Source organism: Oryx dammah, unplaced genomic scaffold (genome assembly GCF_014754425.2).
Source record: "Oryx dammah isolate SB20612 unplaced genomic scaffold, SCBI_Odam_1.1 HiC_scaffold_12, whole genome shotgun sequence".
Classification (NCBI taxonomy): Eukaryota; Metazoa; Chordata; class Mammalia; order Artiodactyla; family Bovidae; genus Oryx; species Oryx dammah.
In genome coordinates this window covers 52254287-52270821 of record NW_024070196.1, presented here as the reverse complement: position 1 = coordinate 52270821, position 16535 = coordinate 52254287, and the positions used below count along the sequence as shown (strand labels likewise).

General features: G+C 37.2%; 1 protein-coding gene across 1 annotated transcript in view; it reads left to right on the top strand.

Moving 5' to 3' along the window:
* KNTC1 (kinetochore associated 1) overlaps positions 1-16535 on the top strand; it is a 66267-nt gene that overhangs the window by 23939 nt on the left and 25793 nt on the right. The window contains exons 21-37 of the mRNA XM_040250779.1: positions 218-361; positions 547-603; positions 706-801; positions 2269-2385; positions 2476-2619; positions 3048-3146; positions 3834-3937; positions 4086-4185; positions 4627-4761; positions 5574-5693; positions 7262-7334; positions 8431-8498; positions 12432-12712; positions 13860-14032; positions 14656-14753; positions 15305-15443; positions 16029-16085. Of these exons, the coding sequence (XP_040106713.1) occupies positions 218-361; positions 547-603; positions 706-801; positions 2269-2385; positions 2476-2619; positions 3048-3146; positions 3834-3937; positions 4086-4185; positions 4627-4761; positions 5574-5693; positions 7262-7334; positions 8431-8498; positions 12432-12712; positions 13860-14032; positions 14656-14753; positions 15305-15443; positions 16029-16085 (2005 nt within the window). The remainder of the gene's footprint in view (positions 1-217; positions 362-546; positions 604-705; positions 802-2268; positions 2386-2475; positions 2620-3047; positions 3147-3833; positions 3938-4085; positions 4186-4626; positions 4762-5573; positions 5694-7261; positions 7335-8430; positions 8499-12431; positions 12713-13859; positions 14033-14655; positions 14754-15304; positions 15444-16028; positions 16086-16535) is intronic.

The window sequence follows — 16535 nt, the reverse complement described above, 5'->3', positions numbered from 1 at the left end:
GCATCTCTGCCAGTTCCTCTGCCTCGATTTATTAGCGTGTACTTGCTGCTGTGAGGTTTCATGGAATTTGGCTACCAACCTGAATCATTTGCTTTAAGGGTCAGTATTAAATCAGAAAAATATTTCTTGAAATAATTTCCTAATAAGTCTTTCCCTCTTGGGAGGCTCTCAGTTTAAATTTGTCAGATGAATCTTAGTTTCTCACTCTATGATTTAGGCAAACTTTGAAAGCAGATTTGATGTGAAAATGCTTGAGAACTTGCTCAACTCAATTTCTACACCAGTCTCTCTGCAAAAGCTTTGTCCATGGCTTAAAAACGATGTGATCCCATTTGTGAGAAAGACTGTACCAGAAGGACAGGTAAGTTGTTGTCAATGTTTCCACTCTGGATGATTCAATTTTATTTTTTACTTTATATTGTTAAAGATTAAGTCATGCTGACACCAGGTAGTTCATTTTAGTATCTCTTTTGAAAGATTATTATGGAAGTTCTAAATGATTTCAGTGATTATCTATTTGTACTTTATATGATGTGTCTATTTCAGAAAATTCTTGCAAAATGGTTGGAGCAAGCAGCCAGAAACCTTGAATTAACTGATAAGGTAATACCAGTATACTTAGTAGTAAAGAGACATTTCAAGTACTCCCCATTTTATTTTAAAAATAAAAACATTATTTTAATGGTTTCTAATATTTTTTTAAAGGCAAACTGGCCAGAAAATGGGCTTCAACTGGCAGAGGTATTTTTTACAGCAGAAAATGAGTTGGGATTGGCATCCTCTTGGAGTTGGAGTTCCTTGGTATGATACAAAAAAGAAATTTTTAGTAATAAAATATTTGATTCTTTACCGTCTTAGCCTCCAAGGAAGCCCAATTAAAAAGTATTTAATTTATATTAAAAAGTTTGTCTCTGTAGTTAGACATATCTGCCTCTTACATTTTCTTTCTGTGTGTTCTTTTGTTGTGTACATTTACAATCCACAGAAAGGAAAATTAGCTTTTCTTCTTCCTAATGTTTCTGTCACAACTTCAACCTGTCCTAATGCACTGTTTCTCTTTACTGAACCAAAGGGAAACAGTATATAAACAGACTCCTAAGTAGTCTAATGGGGGTTTTATGCATCAGTAGCATTTCATAGTCCTTTAAAAGGCAAAACTTAACAATGCATTAGGATTAGTTTTTAAAGGCTATATCAATCAGGTTTGTTTTTATTTAAACTAGTAAACTACTTCTAGTTTTGATTGCCTTTCTTAGACATTCCAACAGTCATAATGGCTTAAGAATCAAAGAATTTTTTAAACGGTCAAATTGAAAAAAGGTTGGAACTTTCTGACTGACCAAAAAAATAGTGACACTAGGAGAACTAAGAGCAGAAATATTGATGTCACATATAGTGATAGTTTGAGATTAATGAACTGAATTTATTATTTGGTTTCTAAATTTCTTAAGTTTATTGATTTTCCCCTTCATATTTCTGAAAACTAGAAAGCATTCATTGTATTAAAAAAAAGTGCATTCCTGTATTTTAAAAAAATGTTTATTGGGGGAACCATAATTTCGTTTGGGGTTTTGTTTATAAACGAATATTGAGACACCTCAATATATAATCTCAACTCTGAGGTATAAAGTACTTAAGGACCAGAAGGTATGACTTTTTAAAACATATGTACATTATGAAATTACACTTATTCCTTAATCCTGCTTTCTGATATAGCAGTTTCTTGTTGTTATTTATATTTAGCGATGATTATATACTATTAAGAATAAAATAAGAATTTTTTCTGTAGGTTGCAAGCAGTATATTGTTATCATATAATCTTATAATGTATAAAGTATATTGATCATTATATATGTTTTTCCACAAGAGAGCTTTTCCTCTTTCTCTTTTCCCTAATTGCCTTTTATCAATTGAAAATTCTGTGTCTTGTATATAGCTCTAGGAAATGTCATAGCTTTATATCTGGTCTTAATCTGTAGCTTTATATCTACATGGTTGGAACATTGAGGACCATCTAAATGATGTTTGTGTACCTAAGTATACTTGGGGTTCTGAAAAAATATTACACTGTATTAATAGTTTTTTCTATTTTTTAAGAAAGAAAAATTTCAGAGTTCTGTTGGACTCTGATCTGTTAATTTGTACTAGTTAATTTTAGTTAGACTTATACAAAATTTAAAGGCATAAGTTATAGGTTTCCTCTTATTTGTCTTTCCCTCACACATTTATTTCATATCTGTAACAACTTCAACACTTTCGTTTTATAAGGATAATCAAAACACGGAGGAAGTATGTCAGTTAAGGACTTTGGTAAATAACCTTCGAGAGTTAATCACACTGCATAGGAAATACAACTGCAAATTAGCCCTCTCTGATTTTGAGAAGGTAGGTAAAAGTCTAGATTTATCAAAATTATTTTACCATAGTCAACATGACTAGAGTTTGCATTTATGCCATCTTTATGTTGACATCCAGGAGGATACAACCACCATTGTATTCCGAATGTTTGATAAAGTCCTGGCCCCTGAGCTTATTCCTTCCATCTTCCAGAAATTTATAAGAGTTTACATGCATGAACATGACTTACAGGAGGAGGAATTGCTCCTTTTGTACATAGAGGTAACTTCTTTTTTTCCTGGATCCGTGCAGTGTGTGGTTGTATTGAATGTTTAACTCTTTGAGGAATGTGGATACTTAACATTAGGATTTGTGCAGCATATTGTTGTTAAGAATGTGAGTTAACTCTGCTACTAATTGACTGGTAACCTTGACACAATGGGATAATATTAGGACTTTCTGCAAATGGCTGTTGTGAAATAATAGAAGTATAAACAAAGTTTTCTGTGCCATGTAAAACTGAAGACCAAGGTTTTGGCAATTTTGCACTGTTGACCATTGTTCATCATTCATAGCTAAGTAGAAGTTTTTGGTTTTTTTACGTATCCATAAAAGCTGTTTATCTAATTATTTATGTGTGTGGGGTTTGGTTTTGTTTCTTTGTTTTCTAGTGAGTTTTAAATTTAAACAAAATGTTTGTCTCATTTTAGGATTTACTGAAGAGATGTAGCTCAAAGTTCACCTCACTCTTTGATACAGCCTGGGAAGCAAAAGCCATGGCAGTAATAGGATGTTTATCTGACACAGATGTAAGTAAATAGTGATCATGTAGTTTTTCTTCTGAGCATTGCATCCTTTCTTAAAAGTTTTTTTTCTGGTCACAAAAGCAGCAGATGTTTTTCGCTGTTCACCTGAAACTGCCACAACATTGTTAGTTGGCTATATTCCCCAGTACAAAATAAAAGTTCAAAGTTTGAAAAAAATACATATTAAAAAGTAAAACCAAGAAAAAGCAATACATATTTGTTAGGAAGAATTTGTATAATATAAAAAAAGAATAAAAGTAAAATCACAATCACCCATGATTCTTTTTTCTCATGAAAATAAAAAGTGGAAAGTCTTCTCATTCCCACCTGCAGAAATACCACATTGATATTTGAATGCATGTATTTCCAGCATTTCTATGGTCTTACAAACATACAGTTTTTAATATATTTATCATATACCTTTATTTTGACTTCACACTGTTTTTAGTCATTATTGTAAAATGTGAATAAAATCATAAAAAAGACATTTTTAAACAGACTATAGAAAATAATGACTTAAGATGTGTGAATATTGGAAGAAATACATGGTTTTGCTGTCAGAAGATGAAATATTCTCAAGTTTCCATACAGTAGATACAGGGCCCCTGCTGTAGATTGAGCAGCATTGTTAATTTGCATGAAATGTAAATCCAAGGGCTATTCACTGTTGGTGTGTGTGTGTCTTGGTAGCTCATATTTGATGCTGTGCTCAAGATAATGTATGCCGCCGTGGTCCCCTGGAGTGCAGCTGTGGAGCAGCTGGTGAAACAGCACCTAGAGATGGACCATCCCAAGTAAGATTACAGTCTCTTGATCTACTTTTTTGGTGTTGGATAAACTATGTTTTGAGTTGAAATTAACATTTTTTTCTATCCTTTACTGTGTCTCTTAGTATTTCATAACAAAGACAGTCCATGTTAATATCAGTAAATTTACTTTTAGGGTCAAGCTATTACAGGAAAGTTACAAACTAATGGAGATGAAAAAACTTTTACGAGGCTATGGAATAAGAGAGGTGAATCTCTTAAACAAAGAAATAATGGTAAGTCCAATAATTGAAGAATCTTTTAACACCTTTGTTCCACTTCTAGAATACCATGGGAAATGTGACCGGGTTTTACATTCTTAAAGATTCATATACCTAGGTTCTTCACTACTTTCCTTTTGTTAGATAGGATGTTAACAGAGTGTTTGATTGGTTATTAAAACAGTAAAGACAACAGATAATTAAGGAGCTAAAGAAGCAGATTACATCATAATTTTTGTACCGTAAATATATATTATTTTTACTTATCAATTAAATCTCAATAAAGCTAAGGGGAACAAAAAAAGTGAAAGGATTGTCATTAAATTCAGAATACAAATTGTGTTTTAATTCTTCATGCAGTTTAGTTTTTGCTACATTGTTTTAATTACATAAACATGATTTCTGGGTTCTCTGTGAGATTTCATAACAAAGAAATATGAATTGTCTCTATTTCAGAGGGTGGTTAGATACATTCTCAAACAAGATGTCCCATCTTCTTTAGAGGATGCTTTGAAGGTGGCCGAAGCATATATGTTGCCTAAAGATGAAATCTACAGTCTAAGGATTATTGACCTGATTGATAGAGAACAGGTGTGAAAGTTTTATATTATTCTTACTTTTATCCATATGTGGTTTCTTTGTTTTCAGTTTTTAAAGATTTAACTATCAAATTATACAAATAGATAATCATTAAAGCAAATTATACTAACATTAGGTGTTAGATTGGCCTCTATCTATAGTTTTTCTTTTTCTTTTAAAGTATTTTGTGAGTACCTAAAGAGCTTTCATGGGAGAAGGCAATGGCACCCCACTCCGGTACTCTTGCCTGGAAAATCCCATGGACGGAGGAGCCTGGTGGGCTACAGTCCGTGGGGTTGTGAAGAGTCAGACATGACTGAGTGACTTCACTTTCACTTTTCACTTTCATGCTTTGGAGAAGGAAATGGCAACCCACTCCAGTGTTCTTCCCTGGAGAATCCCAGGGATGGGGGAGCCTGGTGGGCTGCCGTGTATGGCGTTGCACAGAGTCAGACACGACTGAAGCGACGCAACAGCAGCAGTAGCAAAGAGCTTTCATTGTCTTTGGTAGCTAATAAAACTTAGCTCATGTTTTATATATGCTATAGGATCCTTTGTTTCCAGAATAGGATGTGGGTTTATTTTTGTATTTTTAAGTGTCTTTATATAATTCTAAAACTGTTAGGCATACCCAAGAATTACAAAGGGTAGTATTTTAATTTTTTTGTTTTCTGTCATATGAAACGATTTTTAGATGTTTAAACCATGGAATCATAATCTGTTTTTCAAAATATCATTTCATCTTTAAATAATAAAGTTAAGAGGTAAATCCAAATCATTCCTTGACAGTACCAGCTGTTTTTTTTTCCTTTCAAACTCTGTAGGGTGAAGACTGTGTCCTTCTGTTGAGGTCTTTGCCTTTTGCTGAAGCTAAGAAAACTGCAGAAAGAGTAATCATATGGGCACGACTGGCTTTACAGGAAGAACCAGATGCTTCTAATGAGGTGAGATTTTTACTAAATGAAGATAAATCCAGTTTTTATGGCTATTTATCAATAGGATAGAAAAGACAGACTCACAGGTAAGAGTATTTGTCCTTCTCACTGCTACAGTGGCCTAATATGAAAATTTCCCATTTACTGTGTCAAAAATTTATCATATAGAAATAAAAAACAAATATGGCTGCCTTGGAGCAATGCCTCTGTGCCCACACTAGGATCTGCAGATCAGAAGGAATAATTGAAGCACCTGTTGGACATAGAGTTTTCCCTAATGCCTTAAAGTGTAAACAGTGTTTTACATTGCATGGGGCATAATCATTACTCTCAAGTAAGGTCAGCCACAGAAACAATGTATATCTAATCTGAGAACAGAACCTTGAAATTTAGAAGCAGTTACCAGAAAGCCAATTTGGGATAGAAGATAAGGGACCGGAAAACCTAATTTATCCAGGGGAGTTGAGTTTTTAAAACCTTTGGATATACTTACTTCCCAGTCTTTCTCAGTGATTCACTTCAATCTTTTTCTTTTTTTCCCATTGCAGCCTTTTTTTTTTTTTTTTGGAGGTGGGGGCTCCTCCTGGTCTTAGTTACTGCATGTGGGATTTAGTTCCCTGACCAGGGGTCAAACCCAAGCCCCCCTGCATTGGGAGCATAGACCACCAGAGAAGTCTCCACTTCAGTCATTTTTTTACCTTTAGGGAAATGATTTTTTTAAACACCTAAAATTTATTATCCTCTTATTGTTCCCTAAGCATTAGAGTACTTCAAATGGATTACCATTTCTTCCTTACAGTAAAGCAGTGAACATCGCTGTGACGGAGGCCCTGTTGTTAGCTCCTTACTGATTGAGTTTAGAAACTAAAATTTTAAAATTAGTGGCTTTTCCCAAGAGTATTTGGAAAGTGGCAGCACCTCATTTAAAACTCTGTGTTCTCAACCACCAGCTTCAACTACAACCCATGATCAAAATGTTTGAGTACTTCATATGAACCCGACCCTTACTAAGCCTTTTACATACATCATCTCTTTAAATTAAAGCTTTTCCCTCGTTGGTTTTCTTATCTTAAAAAAAAAAAAATTATTTTTTTCTTTTTTGGTCTTGAGGATAATGATTATTTCTTAGACTTCTGATTTCTATACTAAACAAGTTCAGTTCTTTTTAACTTTTCCAAAGAGCTTTATCCAGATATTTTTTCAAATAATAAGTATAAGCTATTAAAAGAAACAAAATCCAAATGCTTGTTAATTACAGTGTAACTGAAAGGTGATGTGGGAGATTTGCATATTCTGTGGTATCCCTAAATCATACATCCAAGAGTCCATTTGGTATTTCTCATATTGGGATCACACAGAGTCGGACACGACTGAAGCGACTTAGCAGCAGCTTATATAGTATTCATTTATCATCCTTTCCTTGAGTGCCCAACTCCCTATTACACAGACCTTTTGACTGTTCAGCCATTTCTATTATTTATTCTGATTCTGTGCTTTTTATGTATTTGTTTATATATGTAGTACCTATATAATGGCAGATACAAGAAATGGACTTCATTTTGCATTTCTCTTTTTAGGACAAGGCCTGGAGACTGTCTGTAGCGAAGACATCAGTGGACATTCTTAAAATACTTTGCAACAGTCAGAAAGGTAGTTTCCATTTCTGTTCCCTCACTTTGGTTTAGTTCTAAAACTGATCCTTTTCCAGGAGTAGGTATCAGTGACACCTGCCATACTGGTGCACAGGCTCTCATTGTGTCTTTTTGTTTGTTTGGCTCTGACTGTATGTTTTCATTTGTTTGTTTGTAATATTTACTTATTTGACTGCGCCAGCTCTTTTTGCAGCATGTGGGATCTAGTTTCCTGACTAGGGACTGAACCCGGGCTCCCTGCATTGGGAGTGTGGAATCTTAGCCACTGGACCACCAATGAAATCCTCTGATTGTCTTGTTTGATCCCACACATTTTTCTTCAGGAAAAGCCTTCCTTGCCTTATTCTTTTGATTAGCAGTGTAAGAGCAGAATCATCTAAGAGTAGCTCATCATTTGTACATACTTCAGTGACTGTTTTAATGCCAGGCTAGATTTCTCTGGTGCCTTACACTGTTTACTCACATTGCTCATTTACCATTTGATTATGACTGAGGAAAAAACCATTTAACCTTGAACTTAAAACAGTTAGCAAGGGACTTCCCCAGCAATCCAGTGGTTAAGACGCCACCTTCCATGGAGAGAGGGCTCAAGTTTGATCCCCGGTCAGGGAACTAAGGTCACATATGCCTTGAGGTGTGGCCAAAATTTTAGAAAAAATAAATGTACTATTTCTAACAAGAAAAGTTAGAACAGACAAATAATTACCAAAGTAACTCTCTTGGGGGGAAAAAAATCTAGAATTTATTTCAGAAAACTTGCCATTTCTCATGTAACCAAAAAACTTCTCTTTTCTACTTTCAAAGAGAATACTTAGGTTTCTTCTTTTTTAATTGGAGGACAGTCGCTTTACAGTGTTGTATGGTTTCTGCCATACATCACCATGAATCAGCCATAGGTTTACTTCTGTCCCCTCCCTCTTGAACCTCCCTCCCTAGATTTCTTTTTGTGCTTACTTAAATTGTCTTCTATCAGAATCTGAAAAGAACTACTGAAGATTTGAGAAAACCAAAGTGAATTAAAATTTTAGCTTTTAAAAATCCTGATACTATCAGAATTTGGATGTCTTCTATAACTTTTAAAAATTGAATTACAGACAATCTACAGAAGAGGGATGAATGGGAAGAAACCTTGAAACAGTTTAAAACTGTTGCTAGCTTACAGGTAAGTTAAGCCACGTTGGACATTGTTACCTGGCTAATCAGTGCATTTGACATAAATGATCAGTTCCTCCTCAAGATTTTCTGCACCAGCCTTCAGGAACTGTAGATACACTGGTTTTCTTTTTCTCTTTTTTAAAAAACTAATTTTATTTATCCATTTACTTTTGGCTATGCTGAGTCTTCCTTGCTGTGCAGGGTTTTTCTCTACTTTCCAGTTGCAGTGCTCAGCTTCTCATTGTGGTGGCTTGTCTTATTAGCGGCGCATAAGCTTTAGTAACTGTGGTGCAAAGGTTCAATAGTTGTGGTTCCCGGACTGTAAATCATAGGCTCGATAGTTGTGGTGCCCAGGATTAGTTGCTCTGCCACTTCAATCCCGAACCAGGGATTGAACCTGTGTCTCCTGCATTGGGCAGGCAAATTCTTTACCACTGTCTCTTTTTTGGAAGCAGCGATATAATTCACATACCATACATCTCATCCATTTGAAGTGTATGTATAATTCAGTAACTTTTTCGATGTACTGCATTACTGATTGTTTAAATCATGGTAAAATACATACAATGTAAAATTGGCTATTTTAACCATTTTTCAATATAGAATTCAGTGGTGTTGACTCCATTCACAATGTTGTACAACCATCACCAGCGTCTGCTTTTTATCACCTCAAGCAGAAACTTTGCATCTGTTCAACAATGTAACTCCCCATTCCTCTCTTCCTGCAGCGCCTGGTAACTTCTAATCAACTTTTAATCTCTATGAATTTGCCTGTTCTAGAAATTTCATAAAAGTGGAATTTTGCAATATTTGTCCTTTTGTGTCTGACATTTTTTGCTTAGTATAATGTTTGCAAGGTTCATTCATGTTGTAGATGTATAGAACTTCCTTCCTTCCTCTGAATAACATTCCACTGTACAGCTCCATCACATTTTTGTTTATTTCTTGATGGCCCCTCAGTTTGTTTTCCCATTGGGGCTGTTGTGAATAATGCTGCATTGCCCATGGAGGTACAAATATCCATTAAGTTCCTGCTTTCAGTGCCTTTGGGTATATACCCGGGAGAGGAATTGCTGAGTCATATGGCAATTCTGTGTTGTTTTAACTTTTTAAGAAATGTTCTCTCTTTTTTGAACTAGTCAGTTGTTCCATGTAAGATTCTAACTGTTGATTCTTGACCCGAATACCCGCATATAAGCGAAGAGGAACTAAAGAGTCTCTTGATGAAGGTGAAAGAAGAGAGTGAAAAAGCTGGCTTAGAATTCAGTATTAAAAAACTAAGGTCATGGCATCTGGTCCCATCACTTCATGGCAGATAGAAGGGGAAAAAGCAGAAGTAGTGACAGATTTTCTTTTCTTGGGCTCCAAAATCACTGCGGATGGTGACTGCGGCCATGAAATTAGAAGACAGTTGCTCCTTGGGAACCTAGGCAGCGTATTAAAAAGCAGAGACATCACTTTTCTGACAAAGCTCTGTATGGTCAAAGCTATGGTTTTTCCAGTAGTTGTGTAGAGATGTGAGAGCTGGACCATAAAGAAGGCTGAGTGACAAAGAATTGACGCTTTCAAATTGTGATGCTAGAGAAGACTCTTGATAGTCCCTTGGGCTGCAAGGAGATCAGACCAGTCAATCCTAAAGAAAATTAACCCTGAATATTCAATGGAAGGACTGATACTGATACTGAAGCTGAAGCTCCATTACTTTAGCCACCTGATACAAAGAGCTGATTCGTTGGAAAAGACGCTGATGGTGGGAAAAATTGAAGGCAAAAGGAGAAGAGAGCAGAGGATAAGATAACATCACTGACTTAATGGACATGAACTTGAGTAAATTCCAGGAGACAGTGGAGGACAGAGAAGCCTGGCGTGCTGCAGTCCATGGTGTTGCAAAGAGTTGGACACGACTTAGTGACTAAATAACAACTCTCTTTTTAAACTATATTCTATCAATCGTTTATGCCTTTTTAAAAAAACTATTTTGATTTAAGGTATCTGTATAGATTATTTAATTCCAATGATCCTGAATGATGGCTAACAGTAGCCATCACTTACTCAGTTCTTACCATGTACTATACATGATTCCAGGGGCTTTTCATGTGCTATCTAATTGTCAGAGTAGCTCCCCACAGAGGTTACTATTACCATTCTCCTTTATAGAGGAGGAAACTGAGAAACCATAGTGTTTCAAAATATTGTGAAAGACAGCAAATTTTATGTAGAAACTGGTCCAAAAGATGACTATCTACTTCATAATGTCTTTACTTTTTTTCTATATAGTTTCATTCTAGGCACTTTGCTTTTTCTTGAAAATTAATTTCTGTTCACTTTGAATGGATTAACTGTCTTCAGATGTGAAATTTGAAATTAACTTTATTTTGGCTCCAGGTCTTTCCTAATGTGAAAAGACTTTGTAAATAGAAGGGCTATCAGGGCTCGCCGATAAGTAGGAAATGGAGTACATACAAGGATGTCTTTGTGAAAACTTGAAGTAAATGGCAAATGTAACTCTAAACTGTTTTATCTCGAAGTATGGGAAGAAGAAATAATTTATCACAATTTATTGTACCACAGTTTCTCAAAGAATAGCCCATGGAATCCCAAGGGTCTCTGAGACCCTCTCAGGGAGTCCATCAGATTAAAACTATATTTATAGCAAAAATAAGAAGTGATTTGTTCTTTCCATCCATATTCTCTCATGAGAGTAGTGGGGTTTTCAGAAGCTTCATGCTGTGATAACATTGTCACTCTAAAGGCTGATAGAATGTGCATTTTTATATGCTCACGTATTTTAAATTTTTGTTTAATTTCCAATACAGTAAATATTGATAGATATCTCATTAAAATTTGGAGGAGGGCCCTATTTTGCTTTTTGGTTATGCTGGGTCTTCATTGCTGTGCAGACTTTTCTCTAGTTTCAGAGAGGAGGGGGTACGCTCTAGTTGTGATGTTCAGGCTTCTCATGGTGGTGGCTTCTATCATTGGGCTCTTGGGCGCTCAGACATTAGTAGTTGCAGCTCCTGGGCCTAGCTGCTCCTCGGCCTGTGGGGTCTTCCCGAACCAGGGATCGAACCTGTCTCCTGCACTGGCAGGCAAATTCTTGACCACTGAGCCACCCGGAAAGCCCCCCTCAATAGTTTTTAAGAGTATAAAGAGGTGCTGCACCCCTAAAGTTTGAGACCTTCCATTTTAAACAATAGATGTCTTCATGTAAAGCACCCAGGAGTCAGCATAAGTTAACTTCTCCACATTCTTGTTAAATCTGAAAATTGCAGATCTTTTAAAGCAACAGTTTTGATCTAAGCAAAGTCGTGTTTAGTTATGCTACTATTTGTGGAGCATTCCTTGTGCCAGCTGTAGTGGGGAGAGGCCGAGGATGCTGCTAAACAACCTCTTGTACCCAGACAGCCTCTGCAGGAAACAGTTATCTGGCAGGTAGAGAAACGCTGCTCTAAAGTGTGGTGTCAAAAAAGTCCCCCTGACTGCCACTGCCTCTTGGTGCCCTTCCTTGGGCTTCAGGAGGACTTTTTTTATTGGGTTGGAAAAATAAATCCTAGTTCCAGAGTTAGAAGCCAACCAGGAGTTATTACAGAAAACAGCACAACTGGCTTCTTCAAGCTGCCAGGATGGAATTGCACAAACCTAGTACTTAACCCCTTTCTCCTGTTCAGGGTTAGGTTTAGAATTACTGAGAATTGCAGTAGGTTTAGAATTACAACAGAATTACTGAGCCAAATACACTCAGCAGTGCTGAGGTTAGGAAAACCCTGGGTTAAAGTGATATTTTCCCCTGTCCCAACCTTTATATAAGTTACTTTTGAAATATAGAGACTTAAATTCTTAATTTACAAGGGAGAAAAGAGAGATTCATGACACACCAGTGATGTTCAGCCATGGATGAACTGAACAGACATGGGGCTTTGTCTCGCTTGCCTTACTGCAGGAGAACTTTGAGGTCTTTCTTTCATTTGAAGATTATAGCAAGAGTTCTCTGGTAGCAGAGCTCCGGGAACAACACATTAAAGCTCACCAAGTTGCACAGGCTAAACACAAACCCTGGAGGCCAGCAGAGCCCCGGGCTACTGAGGAGCAGAGGCTGAGCGCTGAGTCCAAGCTGCACCGACAGGCGCTGACCCTGCAGGTGTCCAGGCAAGAGCTGGAAGCTGAGCTGACCTTGAGGGCCTTGAGCGATGGGAACGTAGAAGCTGCATTGAGAAAATGCAGGTGAGTTCTTAGTCCCCAGATCACACAGCTCATCAGAAAGGAACACCGACTTCATTTATTTCTTTGATGATAAGGATAGGGCTGGTGGTAAGTCAGAAAGAGAAATACAGATACCATATATTAACACATACATGTGGAATCTGAAAAAATTGGTATAGGTGATTTTATTTACAAAGCAAAACTAGAGACACAGACGTAGAGAACAAACATACGGACACCAAGGGGAATGAGGGAAGGGGATGAATTGGGAGATAGATGACACATATATACTATTGATGCTATGTATGAAATAGAGAGCTAATGGGAACCTACTGTATAGCACAGGGAACGCTGCTTTGTGGTGACCTAAACGGGAAATCCGGGGAAGGCGATGGCACTCCACCCCCGTACTCTTGCCTGGAAAATCCAATGGACAGAGGAGCCTGGTGGGCTGCAGTCCATGGGGTCGCTAAGAGTCAGACACGACTGAGCGACTTCACTTTCACTTTTCACTTTCATGCATTGGAGAAGGAAATGGCAGCCCACTCCAGTGTTCTTGCCTGGAGAATCCCAGGGAGCCCGGTGGGCTGCCATCTATGGGGTCGCACAGAGTCGGACACGACTGAAGCGACTTAGCAGCAGCAGCAGCAAAGGGGAAATCCAAAAAAAGAGAAAAGAGTATATGTATGTATCTATACTCATATATATACAAGAGTATATGCATGTATATATAAAGAGGATATATGTATACATATAGTTGATTCACTTTGCTGCACAACAGAAACTAATACGACATTGTAAAGCAACTATAATCAACAATTTTTTTTAAAGCTATAAGCCTAATTTTCAATAAGCAATAAAAAATTTAAAAAGGTAGGGCTGGTGACCCTTTCACTTCCACAGAAATGACTCTTGGTTTCTCACCCTGAGAGCCTGTCTTGGTTGCCTGAGTCAGAAAGAGGGAGCGTAGAAGTCTAGTAACTGACCCCCAAGTAGTGTAGGTCATCTTGCACTACAACAGTGCCCCAAGCAAGTTTTTGCTGTAGACTGTGAAAACATTTAAAGACATTGTATATGCTGGTAGTGATTATGTATTAGTCTGAGTAAGGCAAACACATCTGCTTCCCATGTGAGTGTTCTAACTTCTGATACTTGCTTTCTTCTAAAGGGACTTGTTTAAATATCACTGCAATACCGACACTGGGCAGTTCCTGTTCCTAACGTGTCAGAAGCTGTGTCACATGTTGGCCAGTGGCATTCCAGTGACAGTACCTGTGGGTCTAAATCTTCCCTCCGAGATACACGACCTTGCATGCCAGGCTGCCACCATCTGCAGTCCAGGTGACAAGATTTATAATCTACATAGTTTTATGTTCTCTGCTTCATTCCATTTTTGCGTAGTTAATGCTCTCCTCTTATAACTGGCCGTGTGAAGGTATGGCGAGATCGTTACCCCTTTCACAAAGGGGCACTTATAATTGAATCTCTGTGGGGATTACTATTTTTAAATATTTCCAAAGTTAGCAATGTCATTTTTAAAAAATATTTATTTATCTATTTGGCTGTGCCAGGTCTTAGTTGTAACAAGCGGGGTCTTTCGTTGCAGCGGGTGAGATCTAGTTCTCTGACCAGGGATCGAACCCAGGCCCCCTGAATTGGGAGTGTAGAGGCTTAGACTCTGGACCACTAGAGAAGTCCCAGCAATGTCATTTCTGACTGTTGACAATACTCACTTTCAGGGGATGGTGAAATTCCTTTCCTCCCCATATCTGATCTTACTTTCCAGTCAAGCTTAAGAAAAATATTGACCTGTATTATTTAGGGTAGTCAAAGCTATGTCAAAACCTTTCTGTCTACTTTGTGGCCTGTCTTAGGATTTTGAATGGTAATTATTAAAAAGATTTGTTGTTGTTGTTATTCTAAACACATGAAATAATAGTTTAATGATTTTTCTCCACTTTCAGATTTTTTGCTGGATGCCTTAGAACTCTGTAAATATACTTTGATGGCAGTAGAGCTTTCCAGACAGTGCCAAATGGATGATTGTGGAATTCTCACGAAAGTAAATTGCTCTGAATTTCTTTCCCTTAAAACCCCAGCCCAATCCATTATATACCACTTTTAAATTATTTGCATAGTTTATAAAAATACTGAATCAACCTCTTATATTTTCTTACTGTACACCAGAGAACTACTTAAGGACGTGAGACCACTTCTCTTTTCTAGTCACATTTATTGGCTTTAATTTGCTGCACTCTTTTGAAACATTGGGCCTCAAACAAGGCATCTCTGGACATTGTCCAGAGTAACTATTTATTTTATTTTATTTTTTGGTCTCACGGTTTGTGGGATCATCCCTGACCACAAGTGGTACCCGGACCCCCACAGTGAACACACCAAATCCTGACCACGGGACTGCCAGGAAATTCCCTGAGCAATAATTTAACTTAAAGCAGCAGTATTTTAAGCCCTCGACCAGAAGAGACAGACTTTATAGTCTGGCTAAAATTACATTTGGCTCTAACAGGTCTGATTCTGGATTCTACTCAGTGAAGAGGGTATCTGTCCCACAGTGTCCTTTTCTATGTGTTCTCTGTATACTTTGATATTTAGACTTCTTTTGGAACTCATAAAGATCCATATGAGGAGTGGTCTTACTGTGACTTCTTCAGTGAAGATGGAATAGTTCTTGAGTCACAGATGGTGCTCCCTGTCATCTATGAATTGATTTCGTCACTTGTACCTCTGGCTGGTAATTCTCATCTATGTAATATTTTTTTTCTGTGTATTTCTGGGTTTGGAACTGGAACTACCCAGTAACATGGATGAATCACTTGTAGGCATGAGTGTGTGCGTGCTAAGTTGCTTCAGTCATATCCAACTCTATGTGACCCTGTGGACAATAGCCCGCCAGGCTCCTCTGTCCATGGGATTCTCCAGGCAAGATTGTTGGAGTGGGTTGCTGTGTTCTTCTCCATATTACAGACATAATGCTGAACAAATGAAGGAAGGAATAAAAGAATACATATTGTATGATTTCATTTACTTAAAGAACAAGCTATAAGGAGGCAATGCTGTTGGAAATGAGGATGGTGGTTACTCTTGGGGGTTGACCAGAAGGAGACAAGGGGGCGGTTTCTGGGAGCTCTTAGTGTTCTGTTTCTTGGTCTGGATGTACACTTTTCTGTGTATTTTTCTGTATGTATACTTGGGTTTTTTTTATTGTTTAAGTAGCAGATTGCTTTAGAATGTTATTTGATAAGAGCACAATATTAAAGTATCCCTGGGACTATTTGTTTTATGAAAGAGTTATTATTGAATTTATTCTGTTTTGTAGAAAGCAAGAGATATCCCCTGGATTCTATGAGTTTACCATACTGCTTCGCCAGTGAAGGTATTTGGCTTCAAACATGTATAACCACTGTTTCAATTTTGTAAATATGCCAGTACAGAAAGTTCTTTAAATCCTGAATATGAACCTGATACAATGTCCTAGTTTCTTAGTTACTACTGTTACATTGTTACTCTTCAAACAGTCAGGAGAGTGGGTCATTTGGCTTATCTAGTGTTAACTTTTGTGAACCTGTTCTACATTTTGGTCTTCCAAGTGGAGAAGTGGTTTTCTTCAGCTCATGACGTAAAGCACCTCAGAATAAGCAAGTTAAAATCAAAGTACCTCCATACCCATGTACTTAACTATTTTCCGGTTTCAATCAGACCTCTTGTTAACTCTCATTTACTAACTTTGAGAACCAATTCTGACTATTATGTGCATTGAAGAAGTAGACCGTCCCTGAAGACAGTTTCCAAATATGGTCTTTGTTTAAAAAAAAAAAAAAAATCT